The 15,834-nt window shown below is 56.8% G+C and overlaps 7 protein-coding genes across 7 annotated transcripts; 4 read left to right on the top strand and 3 right to left on the bottom strand.

The window, feature by feature from the left end:
• Positions 1-165: 165 nt before the first annotated feature.
• On the top strand, positions 166-3,212 carry VTJ04DRAFT_5489 (uncharacterized protein; the record flags this gene model as incomplete). Its single annotated transcript, XM_069363609.1, has 6 exons — positions 166-577; positions 644-759; positions 813-897; positions 969-1,970; positions 2,082-3,056; positions 3,109-3,212. 6 exons carry the CDS (start codon positions 166-168, stop codon positions 3,210-3,212), a joined length of 2,694 nt encoding a protein of 897 aa, XP_069220439.1.
• Positions 3,213-4,113: 901 nt separating this feature from the next.
• VTJ04DRAFT_5488 (uncharacterized protein) lies at positions 4,114-5,421 on the bottom strand (the record flags this gene model as incomplete). Its single annotated transcript, XM_069363608.1, has 1 exon — positions 4,114-5,421. The coding sequence occupies one exon, from the start codon at positions 5,419-5,421 to the stop codon at positions 4,114-4,116; it is 1,308 nt and encodes a 435-aa protein (XP_069220438.1).
• Positions 5,422-6,314: 893 nt separating this feature from the next.
• VTJ04DRAFT_5487 (uncharacterized protein) lies at positions 6,315-7,256 on the top strand (the record flags this gene model as incomplete). Its single annotated transcript, XM_069363607.1, has 1 exon — positions 6,315-7,256. One exon carries the CDS (start codon positions 6,315-6,317, stop codon positions 7,254-7,256), a length of 942 nt encoding a protein of 313 aa, XP_069220437.1.
• A 1,062-nt stretch (positions 7,257-8,318) lies between these two features.
• VTJ04DRAFT_5486 (uncharacterized protein) lies at positions 8,319-10,333 on the top strand (the record flags this gene model as incomplete). The annotated part of the gene is made up of 7 exons (XM_069363606.1): positions 8,319-8,375; positions 8,438-8,492; positions 8,553-8,613; positions 8,704-9,293; positions 9,386-9,582; positions 9,642-9,783; positions 9,834-10,333. The coding sequence occupies 7 exons, from the start codon at positions 8,319-8,321 to the stop codon at positions 10,331-10,333; spliced, it is 1,602 nt and encodes a 533-aa protein (XP_069220436.1).
• Positions 10,334-10,556: 223 nt separating this feature from the next.
• Positions 10,557-11,716, bottom strand: VTJ04DRAFT_5485 (uncharacterized protein; the record flags this gene model as incomplete). Its single annotated transcript, XM_069363605.1, has 2 exons — positions 10,557-11,381; positions 11,492-11,716. The coding sequence occupies 2 exons, from the start codon at positions 11,714-11,716 to the stop codon at positions 10,557-10,559; spliced, it is 1,050 nt and encodes a 349-aa protein (XP_069220435.1).
• Positions 11,717-11,779: 63 nt separating this feature from the next.
• Positions 11,780-12,443, top strand: VTJ04DRAFT_5484 (uncharacterized protein; the record flags this gene model as incomplete). The annotated part of the gene is made up of 2 exons (XM_069363604.1): positions 11,780-11,929; positions 12,012-12,443. The coding sequence occupies 2 exons, from the start codon at positions 11,780-11,782 to the stop codon at positions 12,441-12,443; spliced, it is 582 nt and encodes a 193-aa protein (XP_069220434.1).
• Positions 12,444-12,518: 75 nt separating this feature from the next.
• On the bottom strand, positions 12,519-15,706 carry VTJ04DRAFT_5483 (uncharacterized protein; the record flags this gene model as incomplete). The annotated part of the gene is made up of 3 exons (XM_069363603.1): positions 12,519-12,662; positions 12,729-15,292; positions 15,358-15,706. 3 exons carry the CDS (start codon positions 15,704-15,706, stop codon positions 12,519-12,521), a joined length of 3,057 nt encoding a protein of 1,018 aa, XP_069220433.1.
• Positions 15,707-15,834: the final 128 nt, after the last annotated feature.

The raw sequence follows: 15,834 nt of genomic DNA, 5'->3' as shown, positions 1-15,834 counted from the left end.
CCCCCCCCCGGTCGCGGATGCAAGCGTTGTCTGGCTTGATAACCGGTGCAACTCCCCCAACCCTCGTCTGAACTATCCTCTTTTGCCTCCTCTTGCCCATCTCCAGACCTGCAGCGGTAGCGACGAGTACCTACGCGAGACATCTCGGCATCGGTCTTCACCGCCATGGTCGCCGTCGCCGATCTTCTTAACCCGGAGGAGGAACCCCCTCGGGTGCCACTGCCGGTTCGGCGCCCGTCTCCTCCTCCGGTACTTCATCCCCCTCCGCCCACGTTGGGAAGCAACAGAATCATAGTAGAGCCACGAGACGACCCACGCCCCATCGGCCTATCAAGACCTCTGGTTGGTCCAAGTTCCAGGATGGCCGATGACGCCAACAGCTTCAGGACTTCATCAAGACGCAACCTGCGTGCCTCGGTCTGCTATCCTCCTTTCGAGGATTTCGATGAGGCCACCCTCAGAGAGCTGCGCAGGTTCCGAGTCCATCCCCTCGGGGGCATCCAAAACACGTCAGAGCGCATTCCCTACAACAGCGGCAAGAAGAGCTTCTCGACGACAGGGCGTGAGGGATTCGAAGGTGAGAAAATGTCCATCTCGAACACTAGCGTTCAGAAGAGGTCATCATGACTCACAATCAAGCCAGTCTTCCACTACACCTTCAAGATGCCCGGAGAGGATACGCCATATACGGTTATGTGGGACTACAGCGTTGGACTCGTCCGCATGACGCCCTTCTTCAAATGCTGTGGCTACCCAAAGGTCAGTCGTTGTCTTGTGGAGTGGTCTCGTTGAGCCTTTGCTGACTCCAGCAGACCATGCCAGCAAAGATGCTGGGGATGAACCCGGGACTGAAGGACATTACGTACAGCATCACGGGTGGCTCCATAAAGGCACAGGGTAAGCTCTCCTGATTTGACATGTATTGCGATGCCCGCTCCGATGCGGACATTGCTAACACATTTCGACAGGCTACTGGATGCCCTATTCATGCGCCCGTGCCGTCTGCGCAACCTTTTGCTATAAGATCGCCCCGGCACTCATCCCTATCTTTGGCCCACGATTTCCCGCCGAGTGCGTCCCAGAAGGCGCCCCTGAATATCAGCGAATGGTCATCGACCCGGCCATCGTAAGGCAAGCCAGGATCGACACTGACCACTGGCGGAGAATGGCACATGTGCAGGCTCTTCCAAGTCCGCGGTCTTCCCGCAGCGTTAGCCCAACGGCCGCTCAGCGTCAGACAACAAGGCCCCGGCCCAGCTCGGACACCTACGATCAATACCACTATTCCTGCCGAGGACCCATGAGCCCCTATACCAACACTGAGCTCGACTATCCGCCGCCTCCTCGGGAACGATCCTACAGGCATCATGGCTACTCCCTGATGCCCCCGCTCCCTGTTCATTCTCAGGCTCCTCCGGCATCTCGTCCATCATCCTTCCAACCACTACCGCAAACCTCGGTACCAAGCCCTTCACACTCGCCTCGATGGACAGCTGTGAACCGTCCTCATCTTCGACCGGTTCACGCCGGGCCAATACCTCGCCATCCATCTGCTCCTCATCATGCCCCTGGCCAGTTCCATGACGAACTCCCCGATCGGCCGCCGACAAGCATGCCAAACCCGAACCAAAGTTGGCCCATGACTCCCAACCCTCTGCTCTCCGCCGTTCCTCGCTCCTCGACTCCGACTGTCGCTGTCGGAGTCACAGGGAGCGCCAGTGGCAACCAGTGGAACGAGGGTTACTACGCGGCACGTTCCCACCAGCTTCCTCAACGCCCAGTGTCCTATCCTTTCCACGGAAACTCGAGCCTGCCATCTCATCGATATACTCTCTCTTCATCTTCTCCCACCTCGTCTCAGAACCATGTCTTCCCTCCCTTTCAGCGCGGGCCAACCCTGCCACCCCTTCGCCTCCTCAAGCGCTCGTTAGATGAGGCAGAAAGTGAGACCAAGGACCGTGTTCACTGCTGTGAGTATTGGAAACAGGACCAAGAAAGGGGGGCCAGTGAGGTTGCAGAACCTGTCATCACCCAACGCTTTGGAGATGGACATGCCAACACTGGGAAGGACGAAAGAATAGACGATCAAAAGGATGGGGAAATTCACCCGGACATCGACAGGGTTGGAGATATTGCGGACAAGCACAGGACAGTTGACGACGACAATACATATGACGCGGGGGAAAGCAGCAACGGCAGCAAAGGCCACACCCGTTCATCCACCCCGGATACGGCTATCCATATGCAGCCCACCATCAGAGATGCCCTCAACATCCATCATGCCATGGCGTCGACTGCGTCCACTCCTTGTCGCCGGGCTGACTGGAGGTCTCGGTCACCACCCTCCTGCGACCCGTCCGGGACCCCGAAGACCACTCATGTTATGCTTCGTCAGCAGCTATTCCGCGATTCCTTTCCATCCCGAGCTCCGCCTCGAGAAACTGTATCCACTCCCCCTCCTGCCGCTGCGAGGTCTCCGACCCCAGCTACCCCCCCTCCTCCTACCCCTCCGACATCAACGCCAGTTCTCCCGCCCGCTTCCATCCCAGCGGAACCTTCTTCGCTCGGCCTTGCAAAACACGTCCCATCCATCGCGGAACTCACCGCCTCGCGCGCATATGAGGTTTACACGCATTCGTACGCACCCGCACGGCCGAGCGATGGACACCATGGCTGCGCTCCCGCCAACAATAATACCGGCAACAACAGCAGTGGAAACAGGAGCGGAGTCCGCCTCGAGACGAACATCCGCCGAGCCTCGGAACAAGACGCCGCGTACCTTTTGCTGAACATGCGAAAGACTACCACCGAGGAAAATAGCAATGCCCGTTCGAATTCGACTTCGACCACGACCGCTGCCAGGTCTGGGAGCGGCGGCCGTGGGAGTGGCAGTGCCAGGACGGTGTGGAGCTGGGAAGAGGAGGGAGGGGAGTTGGACCAAGACGGATGTTCCGGGAAGCGCCGCCACGATCGGATCAGTGGCGAGAGCGGAAGAGTCGATTCCAGCTCGTCGTCAGACTCGGATTCCAGCTCGGGAGGAGGTGGTGCTGCCGTCGGTATCCGTCGTTGCCGGCTCATGACTCGGAGGCTGATTATTGACAACGACAGCGATTACGACGACGATCCCCGGGCTCGGGTTACCCCCGGGCCACGGCCCCGACGGGATGGTCAAAGTACCGCCTCGGCTAGAACGGCTCGGACGGAAGCCATGAGCGCCAGGACCGACGAGCCTCGAAGGGGGCAAAATGAGGGCATGGATTACACATCCGCTTCTTCTCCAGGCCGGGTGCGTTTTTCTCACCAGCATCATTCTCCTGGCAAGAGACAATCTGTCGAGGTTTATGACGAGGCCGATGAGGCGGATACAAGCGAACACTCAAATTGTGGAACTACGTTGAGGTCTAAGAGGAGGCGGACGGATCAGCGTTGACGGGATTAGATTGCTTGGAACGAAACGTTTATTGGTGCAATATTTGATCTGAGGATGAGTTTGTTGGTCGTTTTTTTTTTTTGTTCTGCGCTGTTTTCATGTCTCCGTGCTATTTGTTTTGCATTGTCTTGTATTTCGCATCTGTCTTTTTTCCTATCTCGTTGTAACTCGTGGGCCTGGTGGGTAGGTATTGGGAGGTATTGGGATGTTATTGACTGACTGGTGGATAAAGGGGTTTCATTTGTACTGCTTTCTGTGGGAGATGGTGTTGAAGTGGTTAGAAGAGATGTGGTGGCACTTTGGGTCAGACATGTATCATGGCGGTGTTGATGTCGAGATTCTTCACACAGTGGGAGTTGCAGTTCAAGGTACAGAAGACAGGCATGGATTTTGGTCATATCGTCTTGATTTCTTTTTGTTTCTTCTATCCGTGTGGCATAGGCGACGTACGTGGGTGCCAGGCCGGTTTCTACTTTTTTACTTTAGATTGCATGCCAAAGACGGCCTCGGCCGAAAGGAAAGCTCGCGCTCTCAAGTCTTTTCTCTACTCATGCTACTACTCGTGAGACAGGACAAGATTGTCCCAAACATATACGTAGCTGGAATCTAGTCTCCTTCAAAGCCATATCGTCGAGTGACGTCTCTCTCCGACGCCATATGAAATGAAGGGCATCCATCCTCACTCACGACTTACCCGCCTTCTTCTCCTTCCACCCCTTCACAAACCCATCAGCTCTCGCCTTGGGGACAACATAAATCTTGAGCAAATCATCCACAATCTCCACGTTCCCTCCCGACAGCACCTTCAAAAGCGGCACCTTTTTCCCCACCTTGACCAACCCGCCACTCACCGTCTCGGCGAAGCACTCAACCGACGCAGTGCTATATTCTCCCGCCCGGTCCCATGGCAGCGGGAACACGTAACCAAAGTGCTGCTCGAGGCAGTCGCGCTCGCTAAACTCCTTGATGAAGTCCGTCTCGGCGTGGGCCGGGTACAGCAGCAGGGTGGGCACCACGAGCGCGCTCGTTGGGTCCAGCTCGTCCGGGGACAAGCGCACGCGCGCGTCCTCCATGTCGGGCGCTTTACCCGTGCGGCGCGTGCGGATGTTGCGCGCGGCGAGCGCGGCTTTGAGCAGGGTTTCCTTGCGCCGCTGCTTCGAGGCGCGCTCTTCCTCGATGGCTTTGCGCTCGGCGAGTCTGGCCGCGGCTTTGGCGATGTCGGATTGGAGGGTTTGGAGGGGTTTGTTGGACGGATCCAGCTCCAGCCCGCGTGTGCAGGCGTCTTCGGCCTCGGGGACACGCTCGACGGCCAGCAGGGCGCGCGCGGAGCGGTAGAAGGCTTTGATGTTGCGCGGGTTGAGGCGGATGGCGGCGGCGCAGTCGAGGGTGCAGGAGCGGTAGTTGCGCAGCTCAAGATGGCAGGCCGCGCGGTTGACGTAGAGGGTTTCGAGGAGGGCTTTTTCGCGCTGCACTTCGGCCGGGTCGTCGGGTTCGAGAGTGTAGTCTTCTTCTTTGGGTTTGCTGTCTTTGTCCGAGGAGGAAGAGTCTGTCTTCTTGTCCGCGGAATCTGGCTCTGGGTTGAGGGTGACTTTGTCTTCGGTCTTTTTCGGGACTTTCCTGGGCAGGCCCTGAGCTCGACGCCGCTCCTCGGCGAAAAGGATGGCGATGCCCTTGCCGTAAAACTCCTTGGCGTCGGCCCAGCGCTTCTCGCGGAACGACTCGTTGCCTTGCTCCTTGAAGTTTTGGGCGTTCTCGAGCGGGGTGCCTTCATAGGCGATGGCCTGCAACGCCGCCAGGGCTTCATTGTCCTCGTTCGGATCTAGCTCCGTCATAAAGAGCGGGTGCTTCTTGAGGTCTTCGACTGTCTCGTCGACGGTCTTTCCAGTGTGAGGTACCCGGCCTGGCGGCAGCTCGGGCAGTATGGGCATGGCTTCTCCATCACCCAGTGCGAGCGACTCGGTCTGCTGAGAGACCTTGTCTACGTCGGACATTTCGATTTTGATTCGGTATGATTCTAAGAGATCTTAGGAGATGAAGATGAAAAACAGGACAAACAAATCCCTTCAGTGTTCGGCTGTAGATGAAAAACCCGACAGTATGTGAGTTTCAACTGCCGAAGATGCTTATTGTTGTAAGTTTTCCCTTGCTGCCTCACTGAGTCGGTCGGTCAGGTGTTATGTTGAATGGTTTGATGTTGTGTGAAAGTGGGGGTGGGGCTTGTGAAAATGGCGACCTCCGCTGGAAATTCGGCTCTATCGTGGACCCACTTTTCCGATCCCGGCCCCACATCGGAGCCGGGCCGGCGCTCGGGCGGCCCCACGGCCCCAAATGACATCACTTACCTTACGGCTTAGGCCCGTGACAAAAGAGTCCCAATAGGTAGGCCGAGCATATCATGCAATGCACAAAAAGTATCGTATCTTTTTACGCCAGGTTGAAGAGCAGTATGTATTTCATTTCCCACGATGATGGTGTTCATGGCACAAATAATTTAATACTCGGATATGTTTGTCTAATGAGAGAAGCTGCTGAAAAATGGCTGACCAACACAACAAGAACTCTGGAATGTGGTTCTGAGATTATGCGCCTCGATCAGCCCGGATTGTTTACTTCTTTTGGATGACAGAGCATTGGGGAATGCAGCCACGCATCAGTATTTGCCGTGCTGGGTTAAGCCTGGAGAGGCTGAGGTTGAGGCTCAGGCCCAACATGCCCCAGCCATTGATGCCATAACCTCGAATCCAATGAGATGAAAGCATCCTAGAACATATAAAGAACCAACACTCCCGACATTGACCATGGATCCAGAATTCCATTTCATTCTCCAAACACCTCTCATCTCAAGGATTTTGTTACCAACTACAAGTTTATCCCTAAAACTACCATGTCTCGGGCTATTCTCGTCACCGGCGCCACCGGCCAACAGGGCGGCGCCGTCGTTGATGCTCTCCTCGCCCGCGAACCATCCGATTTCCTAATTTTGGGCGTCACGCGGAACGCCAAATCGCCCGCCGCGGAGCGTCTAGCAGCCAAATCCCCCAAAATCAAGCTCGTCGAGGGGAACCTCGATGCCACGCCGGAGCTCTTCAAGAAGGCCAAGGAAGTAGCAGGGGACGTGCCCGTCTGGGGCGTCTTCTCGGTGCAAATTTTCATCGGCAAGGGCGCGTCGCTCGCCAGCGAGGTGCGCCAGGGCAAGGCGCTCGTCGACGAGGCCATCAAGAACGGCGTGCAGCACTTCGTCTATACCAGCGTCGAGCGCGGTGGGAATGAGCGGTCCTGGAACACGCCGACCCGCGTGCCGCACTTCCGCTCCAAGCACGAGATCGAGTTGCACCTTCGTGATTCCACGGCGGATGGGAAGAGCAACATGACCTGGACGATCCTTCGTCCCGTCACTTTTATGGAGAACCTCGACATCGGTTTGCCAGGCAAGGTCATGTCGAGCATGATCCGCGATATCCTCGGCAAACGCCCTCTGCAGTGGGTGGCCACCAAGGACATTGGTTTCTTTGCTGCCGAGGCCTTCCACAATCCGGAAACGTGGAAGGGCAAGGCCCTGGGCATCGCCGGTGATGAGCTTAACTTTGACCAAGTGGATGAACTGGTCAAGAAGGCGACGGGCCAGCCCGTCCCAACCACGTACCGGTTTGTCTGGAAACTGCTGAACCTTCTCGTGTCGGAGTTGGGTATCATGGTGGAGTGGTTCAGGGACGAAGGTTTTGGGGTCAATATCGCCAAACTTCGCGAGCTTAATCCTAATCTCACCAACATGGAGACGTTCCTCAAAGACAGCAAATTGGCGAAGAAGGTGGAGGAGACTAAGTGATGGGTTGGTTGCTGCAAGCTCCGTTTGGCTGAAAGCGGAGGGGGTCATCGTCCCGTGTACATCAAGCTGGGGTACCTTAGTAATGTCTAGATAGCCATGTATGCAATGTTCCGAAAGAAACCTTGTCCACGTTGATGTGATGCGAAAGAATCGGTAGCCCACAGTTGGCCGTTTGATGACCGAGAGTATCGGTCGACTCAAGACCAATGGAGCGTCAAGTCTGGCAGGAGTTAGTCAGAGCTCAAACAGGCTGCCACTGGGCCGCATTTTCCTCCCCGTGCCTGTTGGTGGGCAGAAGCTTTGACAAACAGCTCAAGCATTGAAAGTGCCTGTCCGATTGATAAGTTCCAAATCTCCCCAAAGCCTGTTTATTCCACTGACCTTTCATGTGACTGACATACAAATACCCGATTCCTGTCCTCTCTTGTGAACGTATCTCATTCGCACTTTCCTTCCCTTCCAACTTGCCAGCCATCAATCAGAAAGACAATCAGACGACCAACTTCAACCATCTCTCTATGGGCGACACGGTAGCGGAATCGAACGTCAACATGGGTTCTGTTGAGCCCAACTCATTCGGTGGCTTAGGAAGCCATGTATACCTTGAGAAGCAAGATAAACTGAGAGAAATCGGGGTGGACATCCCGACCTCTCAGGTAAGAAACAATATATCCTGTGTTCATGATTGTATTTTGACCCAGCCCAGATTGTGGTGGTAGGCAGCCAGTCTGCCGGGAAAAGCTCTCTATTAGAGAGCTTGACCGGTTTCGCTTTCCCCAGAGGTCAGGGCCTCTGTACTCGGTATGCTACGCAGATCACACTTCGCCGTGGTCCTGTCAAGGGCACCGTTATCTCAATCATTCCATGGAGTGACTCGAGTCAAGACCGCAAGGACCGCCTAAGGGCTTTCCGTCATGAGTTGCAGACGTTTGACGGTGCAGCCTTGGCCAAAGTTATTGAGAAGGTTGGGTCCTCGGGTCGATTTGACATTGAACGTAACTCACATAGCTCTTTGTCCAGGCGAATGAAGCCATGGGAATCCGGTCGTCATCAAACAATGACATGTCCCTTCCGATGTTTAGCGATGACATCCTGAGAGTGGAGATCACGGGTCCTGATGTAGGTTGTGATGAAGTCACTCTTGCCGTCGTATGCTAACAGTATTAATCTCATTGATATAGCAACCCCATCTGACCGTCATTGACGTGCCGGGCCTCTTCCAGGTAACAGACGAAGGTTTGTGAGCATTCATTATTTCACCTCCCAGCCACCAACCCATTGAAGGTGTCACTACAGAGCTTGATAAAATTAAAGTTGAGAACATGGTCAGGCGCTACATGGAAAATGAACGCACCATGTAAGTTGAGCAATCATCTGCCGATTCTCTTTTCCTCTTCTAGCTCTCTCGTTCTCTTCTCCTGCTTCTTCTGACAACACCCGGAAACAGAGTCCTGGCCGTCTTGAGCTGCCTTTCCGATCGTGCCACGGAGGGTGTCCTACAACTGGCCAAAAAGGCGGATCCTGATGGCATTCGGACGGTTGGTGTTCTCACCAAGGCAGACTTGGTGAAGGAACAAGCCGTTGTCCAGACCCTGCTCGACTTGGTCAAGGGCAATACCCTCAAGCTGGGATACTACGTCGTCCGGAACCGTGGCGCGGACGAGGACGGCCTAACCGTCGCCGAGTGCCACATGAAAGAAAGAGAGAAGTTTGCGGAGGCCCAATGGGCCGAGCTTGTCAAGCTTGGACGCACCGGAGTTCCGGCACTTCGCGCCGAGCTCCAATCTCTCCTGACCGATCTCGCCAGGAGGGAACTTCCAAAGCAGCGCATTGAAGTCGAGCAGCGCCTCCTAGATTGCCGCAAGAAACTCGAGTCAATGGGCCAGCCGCGCAACACCCCAGCCAGTCAACGGGAGTGCCTCGTCAGGTTGGCCTCGAAGTTTGAGCGAATCGTCCGCGACGCCCTCGATGGTCGCTACGAGGGTAGCACTTCGTTCGCGGAGAGACCGGAACTCAAGCTCGCCACCAAAATCATCGGCTTGAACGAGGGCTTTTCGGACTTGCTATCATTGAAAGGGCACACATGGCGGTTCCAAAGAGGGGAGAGATCAACATCAAAACGTCAACAGGGCAAAAGCTTTCCGCGGGAGATAAGCCGCTGAAGTACGAGGAAGAAGCAAACGAAATTCGGGCCGCGGCGTCTTCAATCCCAGAACTTCAGCACATTGTCGTCTCTGACAACCAAATTTGGCTAAAGCCACCAGTGGGCATCATGGATCACATCGAGAGCCACTACAGGATGAGCCGCGGACCAGAGCTAGGAACGGTATGTGATGATCGGAGAAACACTCGAGCATATCCTGAAGCGTACTGACGAGAGCACAGTTCGGTGGATCTCTGCTTGCCATGACATTCCGCGACCAGGCGCGCAATTGGCGTTCCATGGTCCTGGCTCATGTTGACACTATCATCGTCACGGTTCACCAGTTCATCCAAACCCTCTTGTCCGAGACGATTGTCGACAATCGCATGCGCGGGGAATTGTGGGCACTTGTCCTTCTTGACAAGCTGCAGCAGGCATATTGTCGGGCGAAGGATTCGGCCGAGTTTTCCTCCAAATCGAACTCAACGGCCGGCCCAGCACGTACAACCATTACTTCAGCAGCAACCTGCAAGCGGCCAGGGCCGAAAGGCTGCGAGAGGCCATCGAGGAGGGCGCGGTCCACACGTGGAACGATGGCGATATCAGGATTAGCCCCTCAGCGATCTCTCAATTCACGACTGACAAATCAAACATGGAACAGGTGAAGGAAGACATCCATGACATCTTGCAGAGCTACTACAAGGTATCGCGCAGGCGGTTTGTTGATGTCATCTGTCGCGTGGTCATTGACCACTGCCTTCTTGACAGTGATCAGAGTCCCTTGAAAGTTCTCACTCTAGAGCTCGTCGCGGCCATGAGTGATGAACAGTTGGAAATGATCGCTGGAGAGGATAAACAGACACAGCGAGAGAGGGAGCGTTTGGAGTCGGAGATCAAGGGCTTGGAAGCTGCAATGAAGGTGCTGAGGGGCTGACTTGATTCGAAGTGGGCTGTTCGGCGCACCAGAACCAGAATCTCAGCTGGGCTTGGTGTCCTGTTCACAGACGGGTGGTTGTTCGTCGGGTGGCCGTGGATGGCTCTTGGATCGGCCTTGGTCATCGTCCTGGATCGTTGGATGAGACGGGAGTAATGTAAAGTACTCCGTACACGCAGGAGATGAAACATGCCCAGATGGAATGTAAACCCATCCTATCTCATCAGCCTGACTCCATCTCAGCCATCTTCTCATCCAGCCTCCTCGCCGCCTCTTCCTCCGCGTCCACCGCCATCTTGGATTCATTCCCAATCTCATCCTCAGCAATCAACCCCCTACGCCTCAACTCCCCTTCCACATCCTTCCTCGTCACCACCCCCCTGTCCTTACCCCCCATAACTTCCTTCATCTCCTCCCTTATCTTACGCCCCCACCCCTCCACACTCCGCATCCCCACCACCAAAAAGCCCAACTCCTCGCGATCCACGTCAAACACCTCCCACCACTCGCACTCGGGCATCTTTGCGCCCACGTCCCTCGCCGCGCTGTAAATCGCCGCCACGGCCAGCGCCGGCGGCTGGTGCGTCAGGTACAGCAGCTGCGGCGACAGCAGGGCTGTGTTGAGGTACGCGAGAGCGCGGGAGGCGAGGACGTGTTTTCCCCGCTCTTTGCTGCCATCCTTGTGGTGGAAGTGGAAAAAGTCGAGCGCCTGTAGGTAGGTGACGACGAGCGGGTGCGGGAGGGCGACGTGCGTGTCGAAGCCCAGCGCGGCGAGGACGAGGCCTTCGAGGCGCAGGAGGCGGGCGTGGAAGGATTGGTAGCCTGAGGGGGAGAGGTAGGGGGTGTTCTTTTCGGATGGGGGTGATGATGAGGATGTAGTCTCGGGTCCGAAAGGAGGTGGAGGTGGTGGCGGCGGGGGAGTGGATGGATCGTGGAAAAAGGCGGAGCAGGGAGAGAGAAGGTAGGCGTAGATGTAGGCGACGTCGCGAGGGGAGACGGGGTGGGAGGAGAGTTTGGCGGCTAAGTAGAGAGTTGCGGCGGAGACGTCCTGCGGAAGACGGGCGCGTCAGTCGCATGTTTCTTTGGGGATTTCACACAGCCCTTGAGGCTGGGATAGCAATGACAATTGCTGAGTAGGTGATGGAGCCAAATACATACGCTAAACTCATGCGCCATCAGGTTGTCAACCAGCCAGTAACGAGCGAGCAAGACGTTGGCCTGGGCCGTGACGGACTGGGGTAACTGGAGGAGGAGGCCGGCGGCTTGGGTGAGGCATTGCGCCGAAAAGAAAATGATATCCTGTAGTTCCATGGGCAGCGCGCCCAGGGACCGACGCTGAAATAGCTGGTCCGGAGTGGCCAGCGGGTTTGTCATGTGCGCCATGGTGGGCGGTTTGAAGAAGTGGATGGTGGTGGTGTTGAAGGTCGGAGGAGATTGGAACTTGGAATGACGTTGGAGTTCGCAACAGCAGCCCGGCAGGGCAAGCCACACTCACACTTAACCCTAACCCCTGAACCTCTTGTTTGGACAACGACACCAGCACAAACAAATCGCCGAGTCCAGACATTTCCTCCAGCAAGTCATCAGGTTGTCATTGTAAACATCAGTATACTTAATTTACATCAACACATATCTACACAGTCATCTTGCCCTTGCTTAATAAAACCGGAAACCCCAGCCATATACCCGAAAGCCGTCAACACAAAAACACAAAAGAAGAGAAAAAAACACATCCAACCGTTCCCGTCATCATATTCATCTCCGTCTCGAGCCTCCACCGCAACATCACAGTGACCCATCATCTCCTTCGTTCTCTTCTCGACAGTCACCCACACATCCTCCACGCATTCATACCAGAATCCCAGCCAAGCAGAAAAACAAAACCTTTGAACATGGCCATTCCATTCCGAACCAGGGACGCCTAAGGTATCCTTCCTCTCCTAGCCTAGCCACCGAGCCTACCTATCCTTTCCCCTTGCATTTCCAACCACCGATTTCGCGCCGCACACCTGGCCGCCAAACCCGGACAAGACAAACCAAACCAAAACAGCCTTTTTTCAAAGAAAGATATTTTGGAGAACCACGAAAACACCAAAGAACATCGCAATAAACAAGCCATGGCAATATCCGAAACGCCGTTTCCATAACCACATACACAAGATATCAGAGATCAGAATCGTGGGCTTTACAAAGCCAGACCGGTACCGTCGCCGGTCCACCGGTACAGCGCAAGGAGTTCCCTGCGGCGCTGGTGTTGCTCACCGAGATCCTCCGGCACGCGGCCGCGGACCTGGGCAAGGGCGCTGCGCATGACCTTGCTGAAGTTGCGCTGTGACCGATGAGTTAGCATGGCTGTTTTCCTTGACAACCGGGGTGAATCAGTGAGAGAACATACCTGATACTCAGTGTTGAGCGTAACCACACAAGCTTCATGGGCGCGAATGATGGTCTCGCACGCCTTGACAACGCTCGGCGAGGCCTCGAGCTGCAGCTTGTCTGCGATGAGCAGCAGCAGGAATGAGCCCTGCAGGAGGTAAATGCCAAAGAAGAAGGGCATGAACTCGAGGCCCGGGTCGTACTCGAGGATGTTGCTGATGGCCTCGGCGGCGCTGACGGCGTGGCCCGTCGCCGTGATGAACCCTTGGCTGCTGATCCACAGGTCGTTGTCGTCCAGCAGGTTGATGGGATCCCACTTGCCCGTCAGCAGGATGTGCAGCACGTGCATCACGTGCGTGCCGTACGCGATGACGATGCGCGTCTGGATGTCGCTCTCGCTCATGCGGCTGGCCGACGTGGCGCTGTGCACGCTGTGGCCCGACGGGGTACCGGGCTGAGCCGTGATGACATCAGCGACACCGCCGGCAGCAGCACTACCACCCTCAGCGGAGGAGGACGAGCCGTTGGTGGTGGACTGAGCAGTGGTGCTGTTGTTTGCAGATGACGACGATGACGACGCCGTCGGGACGCCGGCCGCCTCGGCAGCCTTCTCGTCTGCGGCCTGGGCCTGAGCGCTCAGGCTGAGATGCTTCTTCTCAAACTCCTTGAGGCTCTGCTCGTAGATGTCAAGGTGGCGAGTGATCTCGGCCGTCTGGTCGTCCCACTCATGCGACGAGCGGAAGTTGATGCCGAAGCGCGGGTGGTTCTTGGCGTGGTTGAGGTCGACAATCTCGCCCAGGATGGTCATCAGTGGCAGGAAGTAGCCAAAGATGCTGTGCCCGGTGCACTGGAACGTTGGCCCACGAGCACGGGTCTTCGGGGTGATGGCGTTGCCGTCGGCGTCGGTGCCCGCCACTGCGAGCATGTTAGGGTCCGTGGTGTAGGCCGAGAAGTTGCCGTTCTGGTAGTCGGTGTCGTCCATGGGCTGGTACAGGCCCTCGCACTCGATGTCGAGCAGGAAGAGCGGGCGGTTGTAGCACAGCGCAAGGTGGCGGTCGACGATGTAGACGAGCCACCAGATGCGGCGGCGCTCCTCGCGCTCCTCCTCGGTAATGACTCCCGGAATGCCGGGAGTGCCCGACTCGCCGTTCTCGTCCGAGGCACCACCCTGGCGGGTCGCGGGAGCGTTGGGCGGCAGCTCACGCCCCAGCTTGAGTTCGCGCGCCAGCGACCACGCCGCGTTCCACCACCGCAAACTCGCACCCTTGTACTCGCTTGCCGACACGACGGTCGCAAGGTGGATGTAGGTGACGACGTCGTCGAGGGTGCCAGCGGCGCCGAAGGCGCCCGATTCGCTCGTCAGCGCCTCCATGCTGATGGAGCCCGGTAGGGCGACACCGAGACCACCAAGAGCAACACCATCGACAATGGGGCTCGAGACAGGCGAGGCCTCCTCAGACGGCGTGTGAATGAGCGGCTTGAGCAGGCTCACGGTCAGCTCGAGCAGCTTCTGGCAGATCTTGCCGCGGGCCGATGGTACGCTCGTCAGGAACGGAGCATCGCTTGTCTGCGCAGCCACCCACAGCATGCTGGCCAGCAGCGCGGGCTGGCACTGGCGCGGCTTGGTCGGGTGCAGGAACGACCGCTTGCGGAACACGAAGCCCAGTACGTAAGGAGACATGGGGTGCATCTGCGCTGAGGACGAGCTTGAGAAGTACAGGTCAATCAGGTCGCATGCCAGGGAGAGCGGGATGATGTTGCCGAGGTGTGGCACAAGCGGCTCCAGCACCGGGTATCGGAGCTGGGTAGCGGCAGCAGCGGCGGCGGGGTGCTGGTAGGCGGTCGTGTTCGGAGCAGGGGCGGCAACATGAGAGGCGAACTGAGGCGGAGGGGATGACATGCTCATCCAGCCACCCGGTGACGCAGCCTCGCCGGCCATGGGGTAAGCGCTGAGGGGGCTGTTGGCGATGCGGAAGCCGTTGGCGGCATGGCTCGGGGCGTAACCCGTTGGGCTTTGAGCAGGAATTGTGTAGGGCAGATCGGGATAGTTGGACATGGCGCCCTGTGGATTTGGAGCGCCGTACGGGGTGTGGGGAGCTGGCCCGCTCATCATATGGGTGCCCATCTGCCGGTCATAGGGGTGAACGGCGGTCGTGTACCCATTGAGGTCCAAACCGGCTGGGTTGTCGAGATGATGATCGGTGTTCGGATGTGCCGACATGTGACCGGGGTGCGCGCTCATGTCCCCCAGAGTGTCCATGCTCCCTGTCCTCTGACCCCGAAGCGGATCCTCTGAGGCATCCGTCATGGTCTTATCTGCGGATGATGCCGTCGCTTGCTCGGTGTTCAGGGTGAGGGTCGGCTTGGTGTTGCTCGGGGTGGATGTGGTCGTGGTGGTCGTGTTGTTATTGCTGGTCTGGTTCTCTGCCGGCTTGCCATTCTCGCCATTCTGGTTTTCCGTCTTGTTGCCATTCTGAGCGGCTGCCGCAGCAGCTGCCGCCGCTGCCTGAGCGGCCAAATCTTTCCGCGAGGCCTTGCCGCGCTTCTTGCGCTCACGGATGTATTCGCATCCTAATTGGAACTCTGGAACTTTGTCAGAATATGGTCCCCTTAGAGACCCAAGAAATAGAGGTGAAGTGTTAACTCACCAATGCAATGGGCACAAGGATGTTGTCCGTCGCACTTGGTCCGAAGCTGGTTGCACTGATCACAAGCCCTGCTAATTCTCCTCCTAATGGGACCCGCAGCGCCGGCAGCCCTGGCAGCAGGACCATAAGGGTGCTGCCGATGTTTTGGTTGTGGCCCTGCGCGGGCGAGATGAGGGTTGTGGACACCGACATGCTGCTGGAGTTGCTGAAGAGCGTAGTGGGAGCCCGGGGCTAACGGGTCAAGTCCCGCGGCGGGATGAAGGTGGCCGGCCGGGACGTGGCCATTGGCCAGCAATGTTGTCGAGGGGATGTGGTAGGGTGAGAAGCGGTGGAGAGGGTTTGATAACATCTTGTCCGACGTTGATGACTTGAGTTGTCGTCGAGACCAGTTGAGTGTTTGGGTGAGCGATGACTGATATTAGAGCGCTAGCGAGGTCGTCAAGACCCCGATGATTAGAACATGTGAGGACGGCGGCC

Source organism: Mycothermus thermophilus (assembly GCF_041956435.1).
Source record: "Mycothermus thermophilus strain CBS 625.91 unplaced genomic scaffold VTJ04scaffold_3, whole genome shotgun sequence".
Taxonomy (NCBI): Eukaryota; Fungi; Ascomycota; class Sordariomycetes; order Sordariales; family Chaetomiaceae; genus Mycothermus; species Mycothermus thermophilus.
This window is presented reverse-complemented; position numbering and strand designations above follow the sequence as displayed.